Genomic DNA, 12,539 nt, shown 5'->3' with positions numbered 1-12,539 from the left:
CACTTCCTTAAGCAGTTTGGGATTAAGGGATGAAAGCAATATGCTGGTCTGAAAAGTGTGTGTGTGTGTGTGTGTTTATCATCCTTTATTGTGTATAGGATTTATACTGCAGTAAGAAAAACTCAAACTCTGAGGAAATGAACTCTATATTCAACATAAAACACACACAAACAAAAACACACACACCATACACGCAAATATATATTCATTGTATTTTATTGTTTCTATTACTACTGTTTCTGTGTGTATTGAAGAAATAGAAGACACCCATTGTCTTAGAAGTGTCATGCTAGCACAGTTATCACATACACACAAACACGAGAGAGTATGTGTGTGTGTGTCTGTGTGTTTTTGTGTAATATATATCTTCAGACTGATAATGTTTTCTCAAGGCCAATAATGATTATTAGAATAACTAAAATGTAGATGAATTGGCCGATTATTAAAAAACACTTTATCGTGAATAAGCAATCAGCACTAATGTAATGAATAGATTTGATGAATGCAACAGATTGCACATGCTGATTATTGCCCAGTTAATGACCAGTCATCAGTAGTGGTGGGGTAAGTCAGGAACACAAGGCTTTATAACTAGGAACCACTTGTGGGGTCTATAGGGGTCCGGGGGGACGTTTATAACTGGGGAACACATGGTTGCACTTTGGTGCATTTAATACATATTGGTGTAAATTATTCCCAACAATACCTGAAAGCTCTTTGTAAAGCCAGCACCATACAAACGGTTGCATTACATTTGTTCTAGTGACTAACAAATATTTATCAATAGCAATTCCAGTGAATCATCAGCTATGAATGCTCAGTGTCTACATACTGTTCCTTAATTGTTATAGGCAAGGCAGGCAAGGCAAGGCAATTTTATTTATATAGCACATTTCATACACAATGGTCATTCAAAGTGCTTTACATAAATATCCATTTGACAGAGGAACTGTTACAGAAATAAGAAATAATAAAAACCATTAAGAATATAAAATCAAATACAGAACAGTGAAGAAATAAGAAAAATTAAAACCGTTAAGAATATAATGTCAAATACAGTTTAGAATAAAAAATATAATAAAATAAAGGACAGTGAAAACAGTCGGACGGACAGTGGCACAGTGCTCATTCATTAAATGCAAAGTAAAATAGATGTGTTTTGAGTCTGGATTTGAATGTGACTACTGTAGGAGCACATCTGATCTCTTCTGGAAGCTGGTTCCAGCTGCGACTGGCATAATAGCTAAAAGCAGACTCTCCTTGCTTAGAGTGAACCCTTGGTATTTCTAGCTGATGTGATCCTAATGATCTGAGTGTTCGTTTGGGTTTATATTCATTGAGCATATCTGCAATGTATTGAGGTCCTAGGCCCTTGAACGATTTATATACCAGTAGTAATACTTTAAAATCGATCCTATATGTAACTGGCAGCCAGTGTAAAGACCTGAGGACTGTTATACCGGAGTTAGCATAGTTGTCAGGCAGCTTAGTCCTGGGAACTCAGGCGTGAGTTCCCAAAGTTCAGCCCAGCTATCAGCACTGTTGGAACTAGTAAAAAGGGCCTCTTCGTTTAATGTTCTGCTTCAGTGCTAGTTAGTATCCACCACCTCTCAGTTTATACATCATGCTCTATAAAATACCAAGTCATTGACTTAATCATGATAAAATACACAACTAAGATGCACCGTTTCGTTGTCTCTCCCACATGTTAATGTTACCATGACAACGGTGTAGCTGACAGCTTGATGCGCACACAGTCACACACACACAATCCACGCACACTTTCGCAGTGACACACAGTCACACACACACACACACACACACACACATTCACACAAAGTAACACACATTTACACACACAGTCCACACACATTCATACAGTCACACACAGTCCACACACAGTCACACACACAGTCACACACACATTCATACAGTCACACACACAGTCCACACACATTCATACAGTCACACACAGAGTCCACACACATTCATACAGTCACACACACAGTCCACACACATTCATACAGTCACACACAGTCCACACACAGTCACACACACAGTCCACACACATTCATACAGTCACACACAGAGTCCACACACATTCATACAGTCACACACACAGTCCACACACATTCATACAGTCACACACACAGTCCACACACATTCATACAGTCACACACAGTCCACACACAGTCACACACACAGTCCACACACATTCATACAGTCACACACAGAGTCCACACACATTCATACAGTCACACACACAGTCCACACACATTCATACAGTCACACACACAGTCCACACACATTCATACAGTCACACACAGTCACACACACAGTCACACACACAGTCCACACACACAGTCCCAGGCTAATTCTGGCATCTCCATGTGATCACTGACAAGACTGCAACAGTATGTTTATTGTGAATCCATTTAAATATGACTGATTAACTGTAAATGACTGACAAGACTGCTACAGTACGTTTATTGTGAATCCATTTAAATATGACTGATTAACTGTAAATGCCTGACAAGACTGCAACAGTACGTTTATTGTGAATCCATTTAAATATGACTGATTAACTGTAAATGACTGACAAGACTGCTACAGTACGTTTATTGTGAATCCATTTAAATATGACTGATTAACTGTAAATGACTGACAAGACTGCTACAGTACGTTTATTGTGAATCCATTTAAATATGACTGATTAACTGTAAATGACTGACAAGACTGCTACAGTACGTTTATTGTGAATCCATTTAAATATGACTGATTAACTGTAAATGACTGACAAGACTGCTACAGTACGTTTATTGTGAATCCATTTAAATATGACTGATTAACTGTAAATGACTGACAAGACTGCTACAGTACGTTTATTGTGAATCCATTTAAATATGACTGATTAACTGTAAATGACTGACAAGACTGCTACAGTACGTTTATTGTGAATCCATTTAAATATGACTGATTAACTGTAAATGACTGACAAGACTGCTACAGTACGTTTATTGTGAATCCATTTAAATATGACTGATTAACTGTAAATGACTGACAAGACTGCTACAGTACGTTTATTGTGAATCCATTTAAATATGACTGATTAACTGTAAATGACTGACAAGACTGCTACAGTACGTTTATTGTGAATCCATTTAAATATGACTGATTAACTGTAAATGACTGACAAGACTGCTACAGTACGTTTATTGTGAATCCATTTAAATATGACTGATTAACTGTAAATGCCCTGACTAGAGTCTATGTATAAAAATATGACCAATCACAGATGGTCACATATGGGTCTTTAAAAAAAAAAAAGAAGTAAATTCCTTGAACGGGACGATTTCAGTGATGTCATGTCATACCCGTGGTATCCCGTGTGTGATAAAAGGAGAGAGAGGGAGAGGAAGAGACTGTGGGGGTTGGAGAGAGAGGAAGTCGATGGGGATGAATCAGACACTTGTACCGATATGAAACAGGTTGGCTTTAATCAAGCCATGATGAATACAGCAGCAATTACCCAGACATCTCAGATATTTATTTTGTTATTTACTTTTGACCAATCAAATGAAAAAAAGATCGAATGTGAAGAGATCTGATGTAATTTGCAACAAGACCAATTTGCAGGAAATGATCAGAACTGGGCTGCCAGTGTAGACATTTACATGCTGAATTTGACAGGAAAGACAGAGGACACATGCTGACTGCTTATTGGCTATTGGCAGTAATATTGGCTATTGCTTATTGGCTATTGGCACCACGTACTTCCCACTCATTACAAAAGCAAAAACCAACATTTCTGGCCCAGTGATAATGCATTATGCACATGTCAATCAGGCTCAGTGATAATGCCTAGAAATGCCTAGAAATTCAGGACCAATTATAATGCGCTATTCCCATATCAGCCAGGCCCAGCAATAATGCTTTACCACCTTGAAAGTCAGGACCAATGACAATGCGCTATCCCCACATCAGTCAGGCCCAGCTGTAATGTTTTACGGTATTAGGCAGCCAGCCTGAGTGGAATTATGAATCACATTCAGCATGAGTATCATGACTCATACACAAATGAAAATAAAAGCCCAAAAGCAGCAGCACACTTGAGAGAGAGCGCCAGGATAGTAATTACCGAAGCATCCATAACAACAGACCCACGGCAGATATGGGAATGCAGGTTACCCTGTGATTCACCTGACTGGTTGATAAATGTATGTCCAAACGTTCACTTCAACATGATTCACCTGACTGGTTGATAAATGTATGTCCAAACGTTCACTTCAACATGATTCACCTGACTGGTTGATAAATGTATGTCCAAACGTTCACTTCAACATGATTCACCTGACTGGTTGATAAATGTATGTCCAAACGTTCACTTCAACATGATTCACCTGACTGGTTGATAAATGTATGTCCAAACGTTCACTTCAACATGATTCACCTGACTGGTTGATAAATGTATGTCCAAACGTTCACTTCAACATGATTCACCTGACTGGTTGATAAATGTATGTCCAAACGTTCACTTCAACATGATTCACCTGACTGGTTGATAAATGTATGTCCAAACGTTCACTTCAACATGATTCACCTGACTGGTTGATAAACACATGTCCTTTAGATTTATAGCGCTTTACATTTTCACTTTGCCAAAATCCACGACTTCTGGTCTACAGTGGGACATTCCACTGTCCATCCCTGAGAGCTGAGAGCTATAACAACCTGCTCTGTCTCACCGTGGACCAGCCAGTGTTAATCCTGGACTTCAACACCTACATTCTGACAAGTCATCGGCCCACCTTACATCAGTATGTGGACAGACCCACCCGCTCTGCCTGCATACAGGACCGAAGCTCTGATGCCTGCAAGGCTGTGTATCAGCCTCCCCTGGGGAAGTCAGACCACAATTTTAATCACCTCTAATCAGGTACAGAGCAAAGTCACACCACTACATCATTCACCTCTACCCAGGTAAAGATCAGTCACACTACTAAATCATTCAACTCTACCCAGGTACATAGCAAAGTCACACCACTACATTGTTCACCTCTACCCAGGTACAAAAGTCTGAAGAATTCAAAGAAAAACCTGAATAAATGGGTGAAGGAACATAACAAATACAGATGCTTCCATACAGGTGTACTGGGTGTACAGGCTCTGTGGCATGTATGAAAATGCAGAGCAGGCCTAGCTGACCTCCATTTTGGATCAAGATGGCAAGGGGAAAGGATGTTAGACAGCACTCTCCACCACCTAAATACCAAATGAGGGAATATCTTTTAGAAGAACGGTATTCCATCCCACACTTGTAGTATCTATGCCAAGACTCCCCAAAGATGTTCTGGTGGCCCAACACCTTACTGAGACACTTTGTTTGTTTTCTAATTATTAGTCACCCCTCAGTACAAAACAAAGGTGAACGCAGACAACAAAACAATTAATCTCTTACCCAGGTAAAGAACAAAAGTGAATGTAGCCCACAACATCATCCATCTCTTACCCAGTTAAAGAACAAAGGTGAATGTGGCCCACAACATCATCCATCTTTCACCCAGGTAAAGAACAAAAGTGAAGTGAGAAAAGCCAGTGATGAAAGAGGTACACCTGTGACTGAAAGATGCATAGAGGTGAATAGAGATGGCTTCGAGGATACTCATAGTTTTTTTTTATTATTGCAATGGTGCAAATGAACTGACTGACGCAAACACTTCATACATTATGTTTTGTGAAAGCAATGTTATAGAAACTATAACAATAAAGCCCTTCCAAAAAAATCTTAAGAGCTGAAAGGGTGTATTAATGAGAAGCTGCCTTTTCTCAAAGGTGATTTTGATCTGGTTAAAGAAAAGAGGAGGGAGTTCAAAGCTAAAATAAAGAAAGCCAGGATTGATTACACAGACACGGTAGAAAGGAAGTTCTTCATAGGTAATGTTAAACAGCCATGAGAGGGACTACAACGGGCAGGGAAGCCAAGAAGTAAAGATGGATTCAGATGATACGGCAAACATCTCATACAGTAGGTTTAAGACTGGACACTTGATAAATAAGTATGACATACAGGATTTTAGATCAGTAGGGCCAAACTGCATCCTGAGAACAGCGTAAACCATCCTTCCACCTTCTATGGCTGATTGTCTAGAACCCCTCCAGTTCCCTTATAAAGGTCACAGATGTAAAGAGGATGCAATTCTAACGTTGTGTAACAGTTCAACACAAGCCTTATTTAAACGTTTTCATAGATTTGCTCTGCTTTTAACACTATGAAAACACACAGTCAAAGGCGTATGAACGGAGGTCTTATTCTACAGATCTGAGAGTTCCTCTCCAACTGGTCACAGGCTCCACTAATTCCATGAAGTCAAAGCAGCTGGTTTTAAACAACGCTGCCCCTGAAGGATGTGTTGTATCACATGCATTGTTCTCTGACTATAATAATAAAACCCTGATCAAAGCCAATGATAGGGGGCTTCAGTTGGCTTGAGGGGGACACTATGAACGAGAACATGAATCCTAATTATGTTGTATTCATTATGAACTAGTCCCATGAAAGAGCTTTGGAAATAAATGTATGTAAAAGTAAAGAGATTATCTTTTGTAATAAAAGGGACAGCTCCGTACTCCAACCAGTTATCATCAGTGGTCAGCCTGTAGATTTGACAGAAGAATTAGCCATTTTTTAAGTCTTTAAATTCACTTTGAACAATTACTATATTTTTAAAAGGCAATACAACAAATGTATTTGCTATTGGCTAAGGAAGTTGGCAAGACTTATAGTGAGCCAGCACATTCTAGAAATGTTGTAATATAGTCCGGTAAAAAAAAGTATTGTCAGCTTCAACATGAACACATGGTATGGAAACCTGGTAAACACAGGTTGAATGACCAGGAAGAGGACTGGTCCATCCAGGGTGGTGAATACAGGCAGGATGATAGTTTGAATACCAGGAAGAGGACTGTTCCATCCAGGGTGGTGAACACAGGCAGGATGATAGTTTGTAAACCCTAAAAGCAGCATAGTGAAATGTCTGCGCTAAACACTCTGAGGAAACCACTGACTGACATTCTTCATGACTCCTCCCACCCACTATTCCCAGAGTTTGAAAAGCTCCCCTCTGAATCATGAATGACTTGAATCATGTTGATGACTAGGTGCCCTTTATCCCTGTGGTGATGATGATAACCAAGAACTGATAATGATTAACACACAGCAAAAAACAAGCAGCACTTTGTACACCTTTGTACTTTATGTAAATTGTTTGATCTTTGAGATGTTGTCCTGCGAAAAAGTATTCATGTGAAAGACCATTATCCTGATGGCCAAGAACACCAAGGTAACAAGTCTCATTGACCATCACCCTGTCACACTCTGCCCTATACATTATCCTGATGGCCAAGAACACCAAGGTAACATGTCTCAGTGACAATCACCCTGTCACACTCTGCCTTATACATTATCCTGATGGCCAAGAACACCAAGGTAACATGTCTCAGTGACAATCACCCTGTCACACTCTGCCCTATACATTATCCTGATGGCCAAAAACACCAAGGTAACATGTCTCATTGACCATCACCCTGTCACACTCTGCCCTATACATTATCCTGATGGCCAAGAACACCAAGGTAACAAGTCTCATTGACCATCACCCTGTCACACTCTGCCCTATACATTATCCTGATGGCCAAGAACACCAAGGCAACATGTCTCAGTGACCATCACCCTGTCACACTCTGCCTTATACATTATCCTGATGGCTAAAGTGTTGAAATCGAAAGTAAAAAAACAGAAACACAATGATCACTGTCCAAATACTTATAGTGGTCACTGCATATACGTACACACACACACACATACAGAGCACATACAGCTCCGGAAAAAAATATGAGAACACTGTACCTTTTACTTTCCTTTCCAGAAAAGTTGAAAGGGAAGGTTTTGAGGAACAGAAGCGTTCAATTTGCAGTGGTCTCTTAATTTTAACCCTTCTGTTCCTCACTCAAAACCTTCCTTTTCAACTTTTTTGGAAAGGAAAGAAAAAGTTGCAGTGGTCTCTTAATTTTTTCTGGAGCTGTATGTTGCAGCTGTTTTTCCATTTGTCCATTTCATTTATATATATTTGTATCCTGTTTCTGGACAACTATCTTACTGCAGAGGTTTTTGCTTATTTATTATTTATTTATGTATTAGTATTCATGCCATCTTGATTTTGTATTGAAACCGGCTTTCATCCTTTTTTCTTTTGACTTAGTATGCATTTTAATGCACGAGATGTGGCACTGGATTTTATTTGACTTATTTGAACACTTGTTATGTCTTACTATGAATGAACGGAAATAATGTCTCCAACATTATTGCTTAGAATTCCCATTGTCATAAGCCCAGCACATATCATGAGGGTGTTAAGGGAGACTGCTTTGAAGCAGACGCAGGAAACGTCGGCATGACAGCATTCGGACTGCAGTGAGAAGAGCACAAACAACACACCCTCCTTTCACTCCTTCTCATTCCCTCTTTCTATTGCTCCTATTCATTCTATTGTGAATTCTCTCCCCTCTCACCTCTCTCCTCCTCCCCCTTTTCCCTCTTCTTTCTCCCACCCCTCTCTCTCTTTCTCGCTTTTCCTCTCCCCCCCACACAGCCGTGTCATATCTCCTAAAGTTGTTCAACTTTGGTTTCCACCTCCACCTCCATCTCTCATTCTGCACCCTGTGTCTATTCAATGGCTGAGCCCAGAATAGCATCCATTCAAGTCCTCCTGTCTTCTTCATTAAAGAAAAACAAAACATACTCTCCTCTTTCTTTCCTGGATCACAGAGGGAAAAAAAGAGGGTGGAGGGAGGGAGTGAAAGAAAGAAAAAAGCGGGGAGAGGGAATTGTCAAAAAAAAAAAGGGGGGGGGTGCTCTCTCCAGAGATGGTTGAGAGGAGAACCATAAAGACATTCTGTAGTGCATCAGTTGATTGAGTCTGGTTCATCACAACACACAGACTCCCCCAGCATGACATGCCAGAGCCTTTATCTCCAGAGGCCACACGCAACCGTCAGCAGAAACGCCGCCAGACACCCCCACCAGCACACATTGACAGTAACTCCTCATCAAACAAGACTTAAGTCTCAGCTTCAACAACCTGAAGTTTGGATCCTGCAGAATGTCACGCGGCCACACTGGCCATTCAGAATGTTTCCCAAGGAGATGCGGTCTGCTGCCACTCGTGCCTTTGGGTCGTAGAGTTTTAGTGCCTTGGTGTGAAAAGTAAAACTTCTTAGTAAATATTTTATAACCTCATATTCTAAATTCACTGAACACAGTTGCACTAGAAACCACGTGAGTGGCGAAAGGCTGAGAGGGGAGGTGGGATTACGTGAACAGAGGAAGAACTGGACATGAGTTATATTTAAACTGCAGTGATGAGTCTTCCACACAAACACCCACCGTAATCAATCCCATGCACAGTAAGGTTTGGTTTGTATTGGTCTTGCGAGGGCACACCTCCAGATGTCGCCACACATCCTTGGAAGTATGTGGACAATGTTGTCATTCAAACATGGTTTTAATGGAGCGCTGGCTCCCAGTGTTAGGACTATAGGACTATAGGATGTTACCTTTCAATATTCTATGTAGTTTACACTTTTATATTTAAGTGAAAGAGTGTGAAAGGAGCTATATTCTGTTTTAGAACACCCATTACTTAGACCTGTTATAACCTCTTAGGCCAGTGTAAAGTCTGATGAGCAGTAACTTCAATAGAACAAAAACCCAACAACCCATTACTTAGTCCTGTTATAACCCCTAAGGCCAGTGTAAAGTCTGATGAGCAGTAACTTCAATAGAACCACAACACAACAACTCATTACTTAGTCCTGTTATAACCTCTAAAGCCAGTGTAAAGTCTGATGAGCAGTAACTTCAATAGAACAACAACCCATTACTTAGTCCTGTTATAACCTCTTAGGCCAGTGTAAAGTCTGATGAGCAGTAACTTCAATAGAACAACAACCCAACAACCCATTACTTAGTCCTGTTATAACCTCTAAAGCCAGTGTAAAGTCTGATGAGCAGTAACTTCAATAGAACAAAAACCCAACAACCCATTACTTAGTCCTGTTATAACCCCTAAGGCCAGTGTAAAGTCTGATGAGCAGTAACTTCAATAGAACAACAACCCAACAACCCATTACTTAGTCCTGTTATAACCCCTAAGACCAGTGTAAAGTCTGATGAGCAGTAACTTCAATAGAACAACAACACAACAACCCATTATTTAGTCCTGTTATAACCCCTGAGGCCAATGTAAAGTCTGATGAGCAGTAACTTCAATAGAACAACCCAACAACCCATTACTTAGTCCTGTTATAACCTCTTAGGCCAGTGTAAAGTCTGATGAGCAGTAACTTCAATAGAACAACAACCCAACAACCCATTACTTAGTCCTGTTATAACCCCTGAGGCCAGTGTAAAGTCTGATGAGCAGTAACTTCAATAGAACCACCAGCGATTATAGTCACATGGATTACTAGTTTCTGGTCACTGATTATGTGCCAGTTTTATAATCAGCATTTGTTACGTGACAAATAAAACTAAAAGCTCAATTTGAAGTGTTTCTCTACCTGGTATATGTAGGTGTCAAAGTGGATTCTGTCCTTGTACATGTAGATGTTAAAGTGGATCCCATTGTAGGTGTTAAAGTGGTTCCCATTGTAGGTGTTAAAGTGGTTCCCATTGTAGGTGTTAAAGTGGATCCCATTGTAGGTGTTAAAGTGGATCCCTACCTGGTACATGTAGGTGTTAAAGTGGATCCCATTGTAGGTGTTAAAGTGGATCCCTACCTGGTACATGTAGGTGTTAAAGTGGATCCCATTTTGAAGATGGATCTTCACAGTCGGATTCATGATGGAATATCATCTCAGATCCCAAAACAGACCAACCAATCCCAGAGAGACAGAGAGGGGCAGGAGATAAACAGAGGAGGGGGAGAAGACAGGGAGAAGAGAGGAGAAAAAGGAGATAAAACAGAAAAGAGTAGAGGGAGGGAGAGAGAGAGAAAAGAGAGATGAGAACAGGAGAGACAGAATGAGAAAAGGCAGAGAAGAGTGAGAATAAACGGGATATGAGTGAGAGAAGGAGAGAAAAGGCAAAAGAGAAATAGATAGAAGAGGGTGTGACAGAAGAGAAAGAGAAGAGGGGAGGAGAGAGAAGACAAAAGAAGAGGAGAGGGACAGATTTTGCCTCTTGTGCTCCTCAATCCCTGGTGTGACAGGGAGGCTCATTGGAATAAATGAGGTCCTGTCAGTTGTGCTGAAACACTAGTCTGCAGCACCAATACCACTCTACCGCTACAAGTCCAACATACAGCAGAGGCTACAGCAGAAAGAGGAGGGAGGGAGGGAGACATAGAAAAGGAGACTGAATGAGAGATATGACAAAAGAGCAAGAGTGAGACGGGGAGGAAGAGAGAGATTGAGAGAGAGACCTTGGCGGACAGTGTGGAGGCAGGGCTGCACTAAATATGGGTTGTTGTGATACAGTATAGAAATAGAAAGAGGAGACGGTGTGCAGAGACTGGTCAGCTGACTGAGACAGGAAGGGGATGGACTTAAAGGTCCGCTGGGGGGTTGTGTCGCCACCTGTTCACCAAAACACTCTCTCCTCTTCGCTCCCTCTTCTCTTTCTCTACCTCTTTCATCTCCAGAGTCTCAGAAGAATGACTAAGTGGTCTCCCATTTCACAGAGGAACCAGCACCTACTGTAAATGAAGGCAACACGTTGCCCTTTAGAGGGACATATGTACAGAACTTGGCTTTGCTGTTGAATGCTTGGGAAAAACAAAACTGTGCATGTTCACTGGCATCAATGAGTAAAAAATGGCTGTGGCTTAGTAATCACTGAGAAATGTATCAAATCTGTATGATTGAAAATCTATTAGATTCTCTGTGTCACTGGTGGTGACCCAATTTAGGGCCTATCCTACAACAAGATCAGGTTTTGTATTCATGGCTGACATCCTACCAATCACTACCTGCTCACATACCCTTTCACTTGCTCAAGACATGACAACACAGACAGAAATTCTGGAATTTCCCAGAATTAGAATAACAACTAATGGCATTCACGTTGTCATGCTGGATCATGTGGTAATTGCTACAAAATCCCTCGTAGAAAGTCAGAGTAAACTGCTAAATGACTCATCTGTGTCACAATAGCAAAACAAAATAATATTATAAATAACTTGGATCTCTCAAATAAATGTACATGTTTTGCTTCACTGTAATTCACAGCAATGTTTGGTATTTCAGTAAGACCCCTACAATCAATGCCTCAAACCTTGGAAACTAGGATGATAGGTGTTAATGGTAGTTGTTAGTGATGGATGATAGGTGTTAATGGTAGTTGTTAGTGATGGATGATAGGTGTTAATGGTAGTTGTTAGTGATGGATGATAGGATGATAGGTGTGAATGGTAGTTGTTACTGGTGGATGATATGATGATAGATGTGAATGGTAGTTGTTACTGGTGGATGATATGATGATA

General features: G+C 40.5%; 1 protein-coding gene across 11 annotated transcripts in view; it reads right to left on the bottom strand.

Annotated features, from left to right (window-relative positions):
* ppfia4 (PTPRF interacting protein alpha 4) overlaps positions 1 to 12,539 on the bottom strand; it is a 77,529-nt gene that overhangs the window by 27,373 nt on the left and 37,617 nt on the right. Inside the window, exon 1 of one of the 11 annotated variants that reach the window (XM_034287253.1) lies at positions 10,837 to 11,006. The exons of 9 other annotated variants lie outside the window; for them this stretch is intronic. In XM_034287253.1, coding sequence (XP_034143144.1) covers positions 10,837 to 10,899 — 63 coding nt within the window. In that variant the 5' untranslated portion in view covers positions 10,900 to 11,006. Of the gene's footprint in view, positions 1 to 10,779; positions 10,806 to 10,836; positions 11,007 to 12,539 lie in introns of those variants that run through there. One more of the 11 variants, XM_034287254.1, reaches the window with a different exon arrangement.

The sequence above is a fragment of the Esox lucius genome, chromosome 17 (assembly GCF_011004845.1).
Source record: "Esox lucius isolate fEsoLuc1 chromosome 17, fEsoLuc1.pri, whole genome shotgun sequence".
Taxonomy (NCBI): Eukaryota; Metazoa; Chordata; class Actinopteri; order Esociformes; family Esocidae; genus Esox; species Esox lucius.
The sequence above is the reverse complement of the archived record's forward strand: the minus strand, read 5'-3'. Positions and strand labels throughout refer to the sequence as shown.